Source organism: Cynoglossus semilaevis, chromosome 11 (assembly GCF_000523025.1).
Source record: "Cynoglossus semilaevis isolate Cse_v1.0 chromosome 11, Cse_v1.0, whole genome shotgun sequence".
NCBI classification, from domain to species: Eukaryota; Metazoa; Chordata; class Actinopteri; order Pleuronectiformes; family Cynoglossidae; genus Cynoglossus; species Cynoglossus semilaevis.
Window position 1 is genome coordinate 11,455,083 of NC_024317.1, and position 17,779 is coordinate 11,472,861.

The following is a 17,779-nucleotide window of genomic DNA, read 5'->3' on the forward strand; positions in this document are numbered from 1 at the left end:
TGCAGATTTATTTCAATTCCCTAAATCCTCTTCTAATATTATTACTGGTAGAGAAGTCCAAATCATTCACCATCTTTTGCTGTGAAAAATGATTTTTTTAAAAGTAATAATCTGTCACACATTTAATCACGTAATGGTGAGCCGCTAGCCATTTAACATTATCTTAGCGTTAGTTAGACAACATGATCAAAACCCTGTGGGTGGATTTAATATGAGGTCATACAGGAGTCGGAATTCCCAGGAGTCGGTGTTGTGTCAAAAAGACATTTCTGGTCACGTCTGACAGAAGTGTGTGTTCATTATTGATGATTATTGATTGATGTGGGGAGTCATTTTCTCAGTAAGCAAGTGCAATTGGTTTATTACTGTTATTGTCTGTAACCATCATTACTGATTATTTCCTCACTGCCTGGGCTTTTTTATTACTGTTATTGTCTGTAACCATCATTCAGCCCACTGTCTGGGCTTTTTAAAAAAAGCCAAATAAATGGCGTGTAATTAAAACTAAACAAGTGATATGAAAGGCCCACAAAATAAATCAAAGACCCCAGGGCCTTGAACAGCTGGAGCACTGAGGGGTTCTAAAGCCATGGCCCCTAAAACCTATAGCAGATGCTAGGTACCAGTGGCCACGAGACTGACCAGACCTGCTATCTGTCAGTAGTCCCAATCCTACTGTAGTGTGATTCAGGTCATTAATCACAATCACAACCCCCCCTACTGGTGGTTTGTTTACAGCTCATGTGTTAAAATTAAGGCCAGGGACCCAAATGCGACCCACCAAGTCATTTTGTGTGTCCCACAGGTGCTTAAAAAGGATTCACTTTATTGTTAGCATTAGCATTAACTGCCTAAAAATAAAGTCCAGCAGCTGAGGGAGTCTGCAGAGTCTACAGACTGCCTCAGTTGTTGCCACTTTTTGAATCTAAGTCAACTGTAACTGTTCTAAATTCATGCGCCTTCAAGTCCACTGCTATAAGTGAGCACATCTTCATAGGAGTTTGTTTGATAAACAATGTTGTTGACACAGCTGTGAAGGGGCAGCGTTTTTTCCTGCTTGGTATCAAATGTCCCATCGGTGCAGCCGTTCCAGTGTCACAGAAGTCGGAGACTTCATCGGGTGGTGCGGTGGTTAAAATGTCAGAGCCATGTTTCACAGCTGATTTGTTTGTAATCCATTTTGCTGAGATGTGACACACAGCAGGAGGGCTTTGCCTCTGGTCAATAAGTGCCAATAACCAGCGGCTATCAGTCAGCAGGCAGCCCTTTCCACCAGCTTGCTAACTTGTTTTAGCTGTCAGCCCCCTGACTCAAAGGAGCTGGCCACTGTGCTGCTTCTTTTGAGTTGCACCACAAATGGCGTTCCCATACAGAGTTCAATGGGACTGCAGAGGCAGGATACTGGCCGACTGCAAAACAGGCACATTTTCCCCTCAGACGTCTGAATAAAAACCATCTGAAGAGAAATCAGACACATATCGACAAAACACCGCTGACAGTTGCCCATTCTCGGAGTCTTAAACCCCTGTGGGCGGGGCGGGGGGAGTTTGAACCCAAGTCGGGGACAATCAGGGCTCTGTTTGTGTTTTCTCTCACAGCCCACGTTCTCTTTGGGATCTCATGGAGCGTACTGCTGGGATGCATGGGAGGAGGGCTTAATGCCCTGACCCTGAAGTGGACCCTTCCTAAACAATCCCCTCTCCCTGACCACCCCCACCTTCACCATCCCCCCTCAACAAAAAGACCACCATGTTAGCTCTGGATGCCACTGTGTCGCTGTTGGATACAGAGTGAGGGCAAGGTGGACCAGGTCAAAAAGGTATACACGGTAGAAACATCGAGATCTTTAGTTGAATCTGTAGTTGCAAAGTATGTATAAAAAAACAAACAATGTGTAATAAGGAAAACTGAAGAAAGGAAAATGTCAAAAGTTCAAAATGAGTTTTTAATAAATATTCCGGTTTGACTGAAACGACACTAAACGAGGCTGTACATCCATCAGCTTGTTAAATACAGTCTGCGTCTATTTATAAACTACAAATGACATCTGAAATAAAAACATTCCTTTCATTTTTTTTACCCAGAACCCAACAGTTATACTGAGTATTTCAGTTTTAAAACTGCACCGACTATAGTCTCTTCATAAATGTCCCTCCACGTCCGAATGCCAACCTCTAATATTGGTGAGTGACAGGTAATAAATCAGAGGCAGAGTTCTTTTGTCATGAAGATTTAATTTAGATTGTCCCCATGTACTGATAAACTTGACACTTGAAGACTTTCCACGAAGACAGTTGGACAGAGCAATTTCCTGTCTGAATATGTGCACGATAAGAAAGAAAGAAAAACAGCAGCTCCATATAAAAAAAATGAGACGAGCGTTTTTCTTTAATGAGCAGATGAGGGTGAAATGTTTAACTTTACAACCAGGTTGTAGTTTTATATGTGAAGGTTTAAGACAAGTGTATCAGTTATTAGTCCTTTTTTTGTTCCTTTTATCAATGGTTTAAAACAAATGCAGAGAATCAAGAGTTCATTCTCCCAACAGTAAACATCTCCCAACCAATCAGAGGGTTTCATGGTCATTTTATTAATTATTAATGAGTGTAAATTCAAAAGTGGTTTTGACTTGTGCTGGGACTGCTGTCACATGACCAACGTTAAACAGGCAGATGAAACAATGGAGACCAGAGACTGTGGAGCTGTTCAGACCAAGTCTTTTTTTAAGTAAAAACGTCACTGTTAAAACAGCAATAACATCATAGTGTAACAGTATCATAAGTCCTAAAAACTGGGTACGACTCCATCCCTGTAATGATGCCTCCTGTGAAGCAATGACTAGACATTTCAGGTGACTCCATTTGAATTATAGGCGACCCCAAATGGGGTTGTGGCCCCAAGGTTGAAAAACACTCCATTAATGCAGTTTTCACATTAAATATACCTCCTCATTAGTAACACTGATTAGAGAAGAATCTGCTGTGGATCATTTCCCACCGTGACTCCCACATGTTCAAGACTCATGGGCACATGACTGGCATTGAAACCCCCAACCTTCTACACACAGGTGTCGCCTTCCTGTGTTATCACTGGACGTTGAAAATGTTGTCTCTGAATTGACAACCTCCTCAAAAAACAGAGACGAGTTGTTGTTTTTTTTTTTCCCCTGACCCGTGTCTGTCAGAGAGGTTTCCGAGGTGAGAGTGACGGCTTCCTATTATCACGACAAAGACATTCCATACAGTTTAAAGCGTTGCAAACTCCTCGCACTGACACACTCATCCAGTCGCACACACACATCAGTCCTCGAAAAGGAAAGTTACTCTCACATAGATGCATGTCGTTGTAGGATTTGCATCTGAATACAAACTCTTGTTTGGAATACTCAAAGGTCCTTGGAGATCTTTGCTCACTCTTTTCAGAGTGAGACAGGCCAGTGGGAACAAAGTCACACATTGGCAAATCTCTGCCAGTTTTCTTTGTGACCAATGGCGTTGGCTGGACAGTGTCACATATAGAGAGAACGGGATGTTTCTGTTGAAGCGTTTCTGGACACTTCCTTTGTGCTGTCTCTTCTAATGTTTAAGGCAGAGGATCAAAGTGGAGAGCAGAGCAGAGCAGAATTACTTAGTGATTTATTTATTCATGGATTTCTTTGGACGCCTCACATTTTCCATCAGTTTTGATTTCACTCGCGGTCTTTCTCTGATGTATAACCCGGTGTTTTTCGATCTTGGGCTTGACCAAAATGTCTAGAAATTGATTAAAGAATTACAGATAAACATGTTTTCAACTTATTATTCTTTCTAAAAATCTGATTCAAAACAACACACCCAATCGTAAACAACATATGGAAATATCTGGCGCATCTTGATTGACGGCTGAGATCACGTCTCTCTGGGGTCGCTAGAAATTTGTGATTTTCTTCCTGGTTCGACAAGTACAGGCTGAATCCCTGAACAAGAGTGAACCAAAAAAACGTGAAAGTGAAAGCTAGGGTCCTGGAATGTGGAAGCAGATGTGGTGGTGGCAAAAATTTGCAGCAGCAGTTTCTGGAATGTCTATTTAAAGTCGACGATTTCCCACCACTGGGAAATCATCGTCTTTAAATAGACAGGATCCAGGTCAGTGATTGGTGTTTGGATTACTGTTCCTTAGTCAGCTGAACCTCTTCTGTTTCCTGCTAGCCACGGAATTTGTATTAAACAGGCTGGTTTGTAAAGTGCTCTAGGGGCCCAGAGTGCTCGGTGCTCCCCCTACCTGTCAACTGAAATGTTGGGTTTTTTTTTTTAACAAATATGGGAATCATGGTCAAAAACACCATCATGCAAATGCATAGTTTTATATAAAATAGCATTAAAACATTTTTATATGTTAGAAATCCCAGGATCCCTAGCGGCGCCCCTGTACAACAATCCCATGGTCTCAAACATCAATGTCAGCGTTTCCTCCAAAGAATGAAATGCTCGTCTTGTGGATTACGTTTGCGTGTGAACGAAATTTCCAGCAGTTTCAGAGCCGGAGTTACTGTCTGCCATGGCACAGAGAGAGAGAGAGAGAGAGAGAGAGAGAGAGAGTGGAAACTGTGGGCTTGTACTTTATCAGTGGTGTTAGGTGTAAAAGTAGTTCTCCTGAGTTAGATTCTATTAGTCATGAGTAATATGAATAATGAGATCAGTGTCAGTCCTGGATCCGGTCCTGTGGTTCTGCAGCACAGGAAGCTGCCAGGTGAAGACAGTGACACGGAGTCACAGCCGCTGTCAGTCCTCTGACATTTGTGTCAGTCGTAGAGTCTTTCCTGCAGTGTGCTGAATTAACAATGTGTTGATTGACAGTGTATTAGCGCGACCTGGTATGATCAGTGGATGGACTGGAATTACTGGATATACAGCACACATCATTCTGCCATTGTGTGTGTTAATGCGTTTAATTTGACCACAAAATAATTAATATGAATCTGTGATCTATATTAATTTTCTCTTTCCATTCAGTAACTGTCTGAGCCTGATGAAATTTTCTTTTCTTTATAAAATGTTAGGAGCTATTTAGTCGACACTGAAGTTCTTGAAACTAAATCCAAATATATGTGTGTATATATGTATATATATATATATATATATATATATATATATATATATATTGAAGGACCATGGTCATTGTGAACCTCGTGAAGTCCTTGTGAGGTCTGTAACGCCTCTGCCCGTGGCTTCATCCCTCTTTTCTGCCGTGTGGTGTCTGACAGTGTGAGTGTTTATATTCCTCTAAATCTGTTACCTTCTCACTCTGCCGTCCGTGCTGTGATATACTTACATCTGACGTGAGCGCATTTATAATTTATTCTTATGAATAAAGAATGAATGGCATTAAGTTTTTATCTAGTGCTGCTGAGCTGCTCCCTCTTTTAGCATATTTTACAAGTGAATGACTGAACTGCAGAACTTAGTCTCACTTCAAGGCATCGCACGGAACTAGTCCGACCTCTGGTGACCCTTGGCCCCCGATCATATCTCAGCTGCATTTTCTTTTTTTCAAATATCTCTTCTTATATCATCCAGTACGTAAACCCTCACCTTCAAAATTATTATTAACATGTAGCAGAAATGGAACCCAGTGTGTGGCAGCCCTCCTCAGTCTGGGTCGACCGTTAAGAAAACAAATAAAAGTACTAATAATAAACATTATTCCACCATCTCTGGTCTCTGTCAGTCAGCCCATACCACAGCCGTACTCAGTCTCTCTCACACACACACACACTCACACACTCACACACACACGTACAGGCCGTGCTGCATTGTCTGGAGCTCTCCTGGCTGCACCTGGAGTGATGCAGCCATAAATCTGATGACAGCACGACGTTTGAAGAGAGTTTGAGGGAAGTGTTTCTTTGTTAGGCAGCGGCGCCCGTGCAGAGAGCATTAAGATGGAAAATGGAGGGGAACTGTCTCCCCCTCACCCCTCCTCCTTTAATGTTAGGTTTGTTCTTGAGTTTACCGTGAGTTGGTCGGTGTGTTTTAGCGCCTTTAGGTGAACTAGCCGCTCTTCTGTTTCTACGTTTTATGACCAAAGGAGCTGCGTTTTTACCTTCAGTTTGGTACCAGACAATATCTAATTAGGCAGCCATATTAAAAGACATGCACTTTTGTCAAAATCATAGCCCAGAGCCGGCTAATGCATCTAAAGTCTTCTTGTCCACTGGAATTTCTTGGGGGTAAAGTGGGGCATTACAGCCGCTGCCAGACTACCAGGGCATTACTGGCACTGCCAGCTGCGTTACTGCCTACCACTATCACCTTACTATCAAGACTTACTATCTGCAGCACTGAGACATTAGTGCCCAGCATATTACCATCAGTGATTGTTGCCACGGTGCCGGCCTCCCCCCCCAACCTGACGCTGTGTTGTAAGGTATCTTTGAGAAATTCTTGGCTTTGGAAATTTAAGCTTCATTTCAGGGAAATGTAGTAATAATTTATTTCTGTCCAGTTTCCTATATTTCCAGTGCTGCAGCCTTTAACTGAAATGTTTCAGTGTCCCAAAAGCGAATAATTACAGTAATTCTTTTCAATAAAAGGTAGATTAGCTTTCTGTGTAAACCTATCCCTAAACACAAGTCTAAACGCTGGCTTTAGTGAAGACGTCTGTGAAGATTCTCAGTCGTTCAGGTCACGGTCGAGGCAGGTCAACGTTCTTTTAGGCAACTGGACATGAAGTCTTCTCAAGAAGACGTTTCTCCTCTCATTTAACATTTTGAAAATGTCATGTCCAGTTGTCTTACAGAACTCTTCAACCTTTTGTGAAGCTACATAAAGACGTTTCTAGTTCAGAGAGCAGCTTTGTAAAACTGTAATATAACTCATATTTACATATATTTTTGCTCTAATGTGGGTCATTGCCGTCACTCATCTGCACATCTTTTCTGTGATGAACCTCTCTTCATTCCTGTCATTTCTTGGTAGTTTTTCACTCCTTGTTTTTTTATCTCCTATTGTCCTTCTCCCCTGGACTCCAACCACCGCCCTAAACCCCCTCTCAGGGGGAGGTAAGGCCTGAGACAGCTCCCGGCTCAGGCCCATTAGCCCCAGCCTCGCAGCCACGGAGTCACCAGCAGAGATCATTAGAGTTAGTCAATGACACCATACTAATGCATCATTAATGATTGATTAACGAGCTGAGCTCACCCAAAATAGTCTGAGGTCATGTTTGACCCTGTGAAGAAGCCCGTCACACCGGTCTGTGTACGCAGGAAATGGATTCAGTTAATCATAACATTTTTTAATGGTTCACAGAATAAAGTAATGCTGTGTTCATCAGAAGCTGTGCCAGCCTGCTGGGCTTCTCCTGTCTTTTCTATTTATGTGCTTCTACACAGAGCCAGTAGTTAAGATAGTAGTAAAAATATAGATCTTTCAAAGCTCAAAGACAGAAGCATCACAGTTATCCAGGAACTCTTCATTTTCCTTCCTTCCTTCATTTTTCCCCCAATACTTACAGTAAATGTTTTTTAGAATACAAAAAGAAAGTTTGTACATATTGTAATATATTTTGGTGTAACTATCTGTATCGCTAAAACTTTCGCACTTTCCACTGGAGGTTTTGCGTTCTACCATTTGTACCAAAGCTAGATTTGGATTTAAAAGTCAACTTTAATGGAGCAGATTTCGTTGAACTGTTAAGGTTGGTAGTGACTTCAGCAGAAATCCACACAGAAACACAAACAGAAGACTGAACTGTTTTCCACACTGGCACAGGAGGTAGGGGTTATGTTCACATGAGGGGCATTAGACTTTACAAGGCATCGGTGGAATACATTATGAGGATGAGCGAGTACTCACGGGGAGAAAGCACAGATGGGCAGAAGGGTAAACAAGACTCAGGAGGTGTATAACCCAAAAAATGCCAAAAGGTAATTTAGAACGGGGGAAAAAACAACTTCAGAACTGAGAAACTAGTTTTGAAACCGTCTGTTATAATACTTTGTTAATAGAATTGTTTTGGGGTTTTTTTTAAACATCATCGGCATATAACAGCATCTAACAACATAAGGCTATGCGATTGTAAATATATATTTATAAATATATATATATATATATATGTATATATATATATATATATATATATATATATATAGTTAATCAATCACTTTCTTTTGTTTCTGTTGTTTAGGGCGGGCTGAGATCCTGAAGAAGGTGACTGCAGGTCGCTGTAATGGCAGGGCGGACGTTTTCCGCCTCCCTCCCTCTCACCCTGCTCCTCCTCCTCCTGGTGGAGGTGCTTCCTGTGGCCCAGGGCTCTGGCTACCTGTCTGGCTATCGCCTGCGGTCTCGTCTGCAGAGGGACCGCCACGTTCGCAACATCAGACCCAACATCATCCTGATCCTTACAGATGATCAGGACATAGAATTAGGTGAAACGTGTTTCTCTCTCTGCCGTGTTTGTGTAGCGTGTTAACTGAGTGGGGTTTAGGTTAAACAGGATAATAATTAATATAATGACACATTCTCTTCAAATAAAAGGATATACTCAGTAAAAAATATTACGGTAGCTGTTATTAATATGTTGTTGTTGTTAACAATTCCACTGAGAAAATAATAGATTATTTTCTTTTGTTTTGTGAAAATTAGACAACTAAAAATAAAGCCAAAATATACGCAGGTGACAAAAATAAAACCGTAAAATAGATAGAATCCACAAACAAAGTTTATTTTATTTGTATTTTATTTGTATTTATTTTATTAATATTTTTTAATTTTATTTATAGCCAACAAATAAATTATTAATTGAAAATATATTCAAAATAAATAATTAAAACAACTGAACTTATTACTAAAAAATCTGGCCAATAAAAAGTAAAAAAAAAAAAAAAAAGGTAACTGATAAATGAGGTAGGCCAAAAAAGAGCCAGAAACATACAAGATTTGCATAAAATAAGCTACAAAATGTGTTAGAATATACATTAATCCAAAGGTAACTTAAAGCTTGTTACGATCGTCACAGTTACGTTTAAACCAGATTGACCAAGTTGGCCAAAAGATCACTAAAAGATAACAAGGACAGACCAGGGTAACTACGGTAACTGTCTAACTAACTAAGTGGGAATACCCTCTACTTTAATAAATATTCCGCCCGATGCCACCTCCTGGCACCAGGCCAACTGGCCTTCTCAGTGTCATGCACTTCTCCTCCCAGTTCCTCCGTCGCTGGCACTAACTGAGGGCAAACCCATTGGTTCCGTTGTCAGGTTGCCAAATGTTGGCAATCTGCTGAGCCGCGTAAGTCTTTCAGTGTGGTGTTGGACTGAAGTGGCTGCATAATGACTTTGGTGACATCCTTTGTTGTCTTTTGAGAGGACGCCCATTGAAAAGCAAGGATTTATGGTCAACCATCTGTTTCCTCAGAGAAACGACCACTGGCTTGACGACCTTTCAATTCACACGAGACCTGCTCCTAATTTGATTTGATTTTCTTTGTTGGAAAATCATTTCCTGTATATTCAATTTCCCTTTAATATTATTATTATTATTGATTCTTTTAAAATGATTTTCTTTGTTGGAAAATCATTTCCTACTGTATATTCAATTTCCCTTTATTATTATTATTATTATTATTTTTGATTCTTTTCCAAATATATTTTGCCTAGATTCTTTTTTTTTTGGACAATTAAATATATGTCAGGATTGGTCCAGATGTTAGCCACCAATGCTAACACAGTGGTAACATATACAGATAGATAAACTTGTTTATCTTTATAGAGATTATGGATTTTAGTCATTAGTGTGTCACGTGATAGTCTGCAGTCATCATCCTAGACTGTACCAGGTGAGGCTGGTACAGTGATACCAGCTGGGCGTCTGCCCTGAGATTGAAGCCTGCACAGTTCAGTGGTTGGTCTTTAATGAAAGGCCTCCATTTCTGTTATATTAAATTGACGTTTCTGTTCTGGTTGTTACAGACTGGTGTCTGGAGAACAGATGTTTTCAAACACACTGTCTCCTGTGCAGGGCTGCGCTAACTGACATTTTTGACACTTTGCAGACTGGACTTTTTAATGCTACTGTCTTGGCAGGAAGTCAAAGTTCTTCAGACATGCAGTATCTCTTAGTCATTTTAGAGATTTTTATCTTTTATTTGAATTGTTTTTTTTAGTTCACTTCTTTTGTTTTTGCTGTTGTGTTTTTTCACTTGACAATAGTGACCAGGGAGATCATCATTTCATCCCCACCTTTTAATTCACTAAATAAACATATGAGTGATGTACTGTTTTCTTTTTGTCCTACAGGCTCAATGCAGGCCATGAACAAAACCCGGCACATCATGGAGAAAGGTGGAACTCATTTCTCCAATGCCTTCTCCACCACGCCCATGTGCTGCCCGTCCCGCTCCTCCATCCTGACGGGGAAGTATGTGCATAACCACCACACCTACACCAACAACGAGAACTGCTCCTCGCCGTCGTGGCAGGCCCATCACGAGCCACACACCTTTGCTGTGCACCTCAACAACTCCGGCTACAGAACAGGTGATGAATTCATGCTGCTGCAGAATTTGAAGTTGTACAGACTTTCAAAGAGGATGAGGATGATTTTAAGGATTCTGTTTTTCCTTCAGCCTTCTTTGGGAAATATCTGAATGAGTACAACGGTTCCTACGTGCCACCGGGCTGGAAAGAATGGGTGGCCCTGGTGAAGAACTCTCGCTTCTACAACTACACCCTCTGCAGGAACGGTGTACGAGAAAAACACGGCAGCAATTACTCCAAGGTATAAAGTTGTTCATCAACAGGGTCACACAGATACTGTGATCCTCCTGCTGTAGGTCAGGAGCACTGACCATCATATCACTGTGGGATATTCATTCATCAAGTTTCCTGTTTCCCCTACAGGACTACCTGACTGACCTCATCACCAACGAAAGCATCAACTACTTCTACATGTCCAAGAAGATGTACCCTCACCGGCCCATCATGATGGTCCTCAGCCATGTCGCTCCTCACGGTCCAGAAGATTCTGCCCCCCACTACAGCTCCGCCTTTCCAAACGCATCGCAGCACATGTAATTAATCACCACACCTGTCATGTCCTTAGGAATGTATCAGCTTGCCAAAGGGGGGCGATAAAATCATCATCGTCATCATCATCGTCATCATCAGTGACGTTAAAAGGCAAATAGAGATTACCAAAAGAGAAATAAAAAGTTTAATTTAGTAAATTTTAGCAACACTTTTATTTGTCATAGAATTAGTTCTTACAACATTAAGTTAGCTAAAAATAGTGAAGTCAAACCTGCCCCTCCTGGGGCAATCCAACATGGGACAGGACTTGGTGCATGGCAGGGAGGTGTCCTGTATTTTCTTACTTTTATTCATTATTCAAAAATTATTACATTTATTTAGCATAAGAAAATTATTAACAAACATGTGCTAGCTAGCTAGCTACACACTAGCTTGAGGAGCAGAGCAGCTTGATTACAGGTGCAAACTGCCAGGACAAATGGTTATAAAATTAAATTATATTACAAAAAAAACACTAGCGCCCCCTGGCAGCCCCCACTTTGAAAACAACTGTGTTGGGGATTTAAAAGAAATACATTAAAAAAAACCTTCCAAGTACCAGGACTGGGCCCTAAACCAGACCTTGGACACGCCTTTATAGACCGTCCAGGAGAAAGTTTATTGATGTTATAAATTTAGTTTCAACAGACTTTCACTGAGACACAACTGCTTCCAGAACCAGGAGAGCTGTTTCTGGTCCACCACCAAGGCGTCAGTGCTGCAGCCAGCTGGCTACCTCCGTGTTTCAGCCAGTCTTTGGCCCTGACTGCCTTCTTAAAATAATCAGGTTGATTAAAAAAAAAATAGGTTCAAACAAGTGAAGACTAAATTTGAAGGTTTTATCATCCACAGCTAATTGCGTTCGATTGAACACTGATGGCTTCTTTCATGTGTTCTGACAGAGCGATCTTATCTTCCCGTGCCTGCAGTTGGCAGCTGAACGTTCTCCACCCTCTGTTTCTCCACAGGCAGCGTTTTACTCTGCTGTGTTTGGCTCGTTGTTGTTCACATTAGCGTTGTCTCTGTCTAACAAGCTCGGCTAATTTGAACAGTTTTGTCCAACGTGATTGGACGGGCATGACTGATAATGCACAGGTAATGGGTGGCATTTCATGTTTGTTGCTCCGTTAACGTCCCTGCGACCGCCGCCGGCTGAGGGCTGACCTTCAGTTGGTCTCTGGAGATGAGAAGCCACTAATGAGACGGCAGATTCTGCCCACTTGTCTTCTGCGTCTGCCTTGTCTCATCCCTGTGGATAAGACACAGTCTTCATTCAGACCACATTAGCCTCACTGTGACTGTAGCAACTGGATATTGTTCTGCCTACGAACATTCTTCTCTCCCCTGGGCAGTGTGTTTCCAGAACACACCGATTTTCCTCTTTTTTTTCCATTAGCAGTCGTATAAAGAGAGGCAGGCAGTTCTGTAGTTAAGTTCCTGCGTCGCCCTGGTGAATTATTCTGTTTGGACCTTGGCTGCTGCTGCTGCTGCTGCTGCTACAGCTGCTGCTGCTGCTGCAGCAGGAACATTTTTCAGAAGTAGAATTGATCCACCTCAGATGAAAAATACATTTTCTATTGAACTCATTAGTTTTACAGCTCATGTTTATTCTCAAATAATGAAGCATCCTCATGGGTCAGGGCTGAGTATTGATCACCGTGTGCTCACCGTGGCCACCAGAATGGATAGCACAGTTGCACATTTTACATCATTTGCTGAACCATCAGTTAGGAACTACTTTTCAGGCTACAGATCATAAAATTACAATTAAAAACTTACAAAAAAAAAACCCTATTCAGCTCCATCCAACTTTGCACAATAGATCCTGCCCAGTGATTGGCTGCTCAGCCTAAAGCAGCTGGACTACATCTGTAGCAGAAAGATAGTGTAAATAGAAAAGCTGGACATATCTAAAAGATAAAAGATAGTTTGAAAATTCAGCAAAATTAACACGGGGGACCGAAAGATAGTTTGAAAATTCAGCAAAATTGACACAGGGGGACCGAGGTTAAAGTAGGTAAAATAACCAGATAAAACACTTGATGTTTTGTCGGTTGCTAACTAAGTTAGCTAGAAACCGAGCTAGAAAAAAAGGTTCATATAAGCTGAACAACTACAGAGAACGACTCAACATTTGACAAGAAGGAGAAGAGGAAGAAGAAAATCACATTTGTTGTTAAACACGCAACAAAACAGCGACAAGAAGGAGAAGAGGAAGAAGAAAATTACATTTGTTGTTAAACACGTACAGAACACGCAACAAAACAGCACAATTCAAAACCACCTTTGAGAACCAGCCCTGTGTTCTTGCGCAAAAAAAAGCTAAATATTTGCAAAACGTAGCAGGTAATGTTGTATGACCTAAAAAAAAACCAAAATGTGAAAAAAAGGTTTGGTTTGTTATGGACACCTTCTGGATTATATCGTCTTTTATATTGTCTGTCTGTCCATGTGTCTTCCTTCAGAACTCCAAGCTACAACTACGCCCCAAACTCAGACAAACACTGGATCCTGCGATACACCGGAGCCATGAAGCCCGTCCACATGCAGTTCACCAACATGCTGCAGCGGCGCAGGATGCAGACTCTGCTGTCTGTGGACGACAGTGTAGAGAAGGTAGGAACGCTCGGACCTCCTCTGACAGTCACAGCTCCTTGGAGATGTGTTCTGGATCTGATAACCCACATCATAACTGAAGATACGCAGTACTGCTGCTGCTTCGTATCACTAACATACTCAATAAGTTACACGGCTTTTACAGCTGTCCTGGTTGGTCAGACCGAAGAGCAGCATCCTTAAAAACATTGATGATGAAGACGATAGAATTGTCAGTAAAATGCTAAACATTTGGCCGAACAATTAAGGAGAACATTTTTCAGCAGAAGTTTTCTTTTTGTATTGATCAGTATAAACCCATGTGTGTTTTGGAAGTGCACGTTCATTCTGTTCAAGCCATTAGGGTGAGAAGCTGCATATGTTTGCTTGTTTCTCTCTTTCAAAGCTAATGCCCTGTCTGAGCATTCCTCTGTAAGTTATTGCACTTTATTTAATGGAAAATATGTCTGGAAAACAACCCATTTGTCGGGGTAAGGTTAGATTACAGGTAAAAAAAAAAAACTTACAGTAAAAGTCCAAGTTTGGAGTTCAGAGATTCAGTCTCCATCTACGTCTTTAGGTAAAAAAATAAATGTTGCATTGTGGGTACAAACTGGGGTTCAGTGATTTATGTGGATGTTTTCATTTAGGCTGCACCAACAAGGTAAGAAAGATTTAGGTGCAAACAACACAAACAAACAGTTTGTAAAAATCCAATAAAAATAAACAGCTGTATTTTAGTTATTTTTAAACAAAAGAAAGTTGGGTTTTTTTTGTTTGTTTTTTGCAGGTTTACAACATGTTGCTAGAGACGGGGGAGTTGGACAACACCTACATCATTTACACCTCGGACCACGGCTACCACATCGGTCAGTTTGGTCTGGTGAAGGGCAAGTCAATGCCGTACGAGTTTGACATCCGTGTTCCCTTCTATGTGCGTGGGCCAAATGTGGAGCATGGTGCCGTGTGAGTAACAACACTCTTTTTTTTCTTTACCTATGCTTGGATTTTAGAAGTTTAATTTTTTTTATTGTTATGAGGATTTCTTTATAAATTTACATTTATGTCTTTTGTGTAAAACAGTCTATTTTAGGTTTGACTTTTCGTTGCTCTTCTTCTCCAGTAACCCTCACATTGTGCTGAATATCGACGTGGCGCCCACCCTGCTGGACATGGCAGGAGTGGACGTCCCTGCAGAGATGGACGGCAAGTCCATCCTCAAACTGTTGGACACAGACAAACCAGTGAACAGGTGAACACAACCACACATGAACTCACTCAACTAAAGCAGATCAGATCAACCTTCAGTCAAATATGTTTTGGACACAAATATGTCCTCACTCCTACACACACACACACACACACACGTCTGTTTGTCAGGACAGCAGGCTGAGTGGGAACTGTATATATTTCTGTTGCTGGTGTAGATTTCCTTTATGGTTGTTTTACTAAACAACAAATGTGACTTTTGATGATCCTCATCCAGCTTCTGTTATAGTTTATTTTTGTCGCAGCGTTAGCTGTTTTTGGGTCAATTCAATGTACTATATTTCACAGACATAAAGCCTGTCCATGGACAAGCGCAGCAGTTTAGGCCGGTGGTTTTGATTTCCCTCTGCTCTCTCATTTTCCAGATTCCAGATGAGCAGGAAGCCTAAAATGTGGAGGGATTCTTTCCTCGTGGAGAGAGGGTACGTTTATTGATTGACCTTTTTTGTTCCAGGCATTGTTTTCCTGTGGCTCTGTGCTGTGTACAAACATCACGTGTTGTCCTCTTTTTACAGGAAGCCCCTGCACAAGAGGGATGATGGGAAAGAAATGGCCCAGGAGGAAAACTTCCTGCCTAAGTATCAGCGTATGAGGGATCTGTGCCAGAAAGTAGAGTACCAGACGTCGTGCCAGCAGCCAGGACAGGTATCTGACGGGCCGCCGCCTCGGAAAACACAGCATTTGAGTTTGAGTGGAACTATGGAGTGAAGTTCATGTAGTTTCATTTACTGTGGAATTTGAAAAGATAATGTGGCTTTTTTACCTTATTGTTTTGCTTTAATGGTAGTTTTTGATTTTTGTCATTAATTTGTCTAATAAATCTATGTTAATATCCATAGATATTATATAAGTCATATCATTTATACTTCTATCTGGGTTGGCTAAAAGTTATACTCATACTTATTTATTGTTTTGCTTTAATGGTAGTTTTTTTCTGGGTTGGCTAATAGTTATACTCATACTTACACTATATGTATTTCCTGTTCCTGTTCCAGAAATGGCAGTGCGTGGAGGACCCCAGTGGCAAACTGAGACTCCATAAATGTAAGGGTATGGCCAGTCTGCGTGCCCCGGGCATGCAGGCCCTGATGGCCAGAGGGGCGTCTCCCGTGTTCTCGTTCACACCCAGCTCTGACTGTAACTGTGCTGCTGCCAACTTCAAAACTCCAGATCTGAAGAGGAAGAGGTTGATCAGCAAGAAGAGTGAGTTCTGTTCTGGACCTGGTTTTATTCATGGGCAGATGTTCATGGGAACCTAGAGTAAGAAAATGTGTCTCTGCTACCATCTAGTGGTGGATACGAGGAGTACATTTTTTCAAAGCCACTGCTCGATCCTCACACTTGGTGTTTTAGTGTTTGTTCTCTACAGAACATCCAGCTGCTCTCTGTCAATTTAACCCTTTCCTGCATGAATTATAAGAGTCTCACCCAGGGCGTTTTTATTCATCTTAAGGCATCACAAATATTTCACCTTCATTTTTTTTCAACATACATTTTTGAAGAAGTTGGTGACATGTCCACGGGTGGACGGAATGCATTAGTCACCTTTACTGTTGTAATGAGGGACATTTAATGAACATGAATGTAAAATTAGGTGAAAACCAATTTGCACTCTGGAAATTCAAAAAACAATTTTATTTAGAAACTATTTAGCTCAAAATAAACTCTCAAATATAAATACTGACAAATGAAAGGTACCACAGAAAAGACTGCAAAAAAGTGACTTTAAGACAAATCCACATCCACGTATCTCCTTTATCACTGAGTCGTAGTTATGAAATAAAAAGACAACTTTTTAAGAAGTACTTATTTTTTCAAATCCCTGTGTTTTGTCTTATTCAGAGATAAAATCCAGTAAAGTTGTTTCTAGAAAGCGCTGGGCTCGCTCCTTGTCCTTTGAGTTTGGCGATGACCTGTACGCTGTGGACCTGGGTGAAGAACACAGAGCACTGCAGTCAAAGAGCCGCAGCTGGGCCAAAAACAAGAAGACCAGAGTGAGCGTGGAGGAGGACAACCAGGAGTTCAGTGGAATGGGAGTCAGAGCCAAACCAGGCAGCGACAACAGACTGACGCCACCTGCTGCTCTGAAAGTCACCTACAGGTGTGTACGTGGATGTTGCCAACACTGGTGTCCAATAACAAGGAGAGACAACAATATATGTATCAGTCTTTGACTCTTCTGGTGGTTTTGCTCCTGTAGGTGCTCCATTCTGATGAACGACACGGTGCAGTGTGACGGAGGAATCTACAAATCTCTTCAAGCCTGGAAAGACCACAAACTGCACATCGAACACGAGGTCTGTGCACTCACCGTGAACGTGATGATACTGTGCTGACACGTAACCAGTAAAAGATCTGTTTGTACTCAGATTGAAACGCTGCAGTCCAAAATCAAGAACCTACGTGAGGTGAAAGGTCATCTAAAAAAGGTGCGGCCAGAAGAGTGTCAGTGTAACACTCCTAGGTGAGACTTCTGTCAGCCGCAGTGTGTGGATGTCGTTCAAATCTTTGTGACTTGTACATTCTTTCTAACCAGGCGGTCGGACACAGCTCTCAGGCAAGAGCATGTTTTCATAGTCATTTCTTCTGCATCTCTATGTCGTAATTTAATACATGTCTATTCATATAAACTGTACACACTATATATACATGATATGTTAGGGGGCCAGTGAGCTACAACACCAGGATGGAGTTTGGTGGTTGCAGCAAGACAAGACATGGCTGGGGGTGAGGTGTGAGGGGTCAAAGGCCACACAGAAAGAAAGGAAAGAGCTGGTTGGTATCCAGAGTTGCCAGATTGGAGGAGGAGTGGTTTGTTGACTCAGAGCTGTGAGTCAGAGCCAGCAAAGAAGATGGAAGACACATGCC

General features: G+C 41.5%; 1 protein-coding gene across 6 annotated transcripts in view; it reads left to right on the forward strand.

The window, feature by feature from the left end:
- sulf2a (sulfatase 2a) overlaps positions 1 to 17,779 on the forward strand; it is a 44,054-nt gene that overhangs the window by 21,978 nt on the left and 4,297 nt on the right. For 5 of the 6 annotated variants that reach the window (XM_008320534.3, XM_008320535.3, XM_017036849.2 and 2 more), the window contains 13 exons: positions 8,164 to 8,404; positions 10,277 to 10,516; positions 10,606 to 10,757; positions 10,880 to 11,049; positions 13,513 to 13,663; positions 14,433 to 14,608; positions 14,766 to 14,894; positions 15,277 to 15,333; positions 15,427 to 15,556; positions 15,907 to 16,114; positions 16,754 to 17,012; positions 17,112 to 17,208; positions 17,281 to 17,375. In XM_008320534.3, coding sequence (XP_008318756.1) covers positions 8,206 to 8,404; positions 10,277 to 10,516; positions 10,606 to 10,757; positions 10,880 to 11,049; positions 13,513 to 13,663; positions 14,433 to 14,608; positions 14,766 to 14,894; positions 15,277 to 15,333; positions 15,427 to 15,556; positions 15,907 to 16,114; positions 16,754 to 17,012; positions 17,112 to 17,208; positions 17,281 to 17,375 — 2,063 coding nt within the window. In that variant the 5' untranslated portion in view covers positions 8,164 to 8,205. The remainder of the gene's footprint in view (positions 1 to 8,163; positions 8,405 to 10,276; positions 10,517 to 10,605; positions 10,758 to 10,879; positions 11,050 to 13,512; positions 13,664 to 14,432; positions 14,609 to 14,765; positions 14,895 to 15,276; positions 15,334 to 15,426; positions 15,557 to 15,906; positions 16,115 to 16,753; positions 17,013 to 17,111; positions 17,209 to 17,280; positions 17,376 to 17,779) is intronic. The other variant, XM_025060176.1, reaches the window with a different exon arrangement.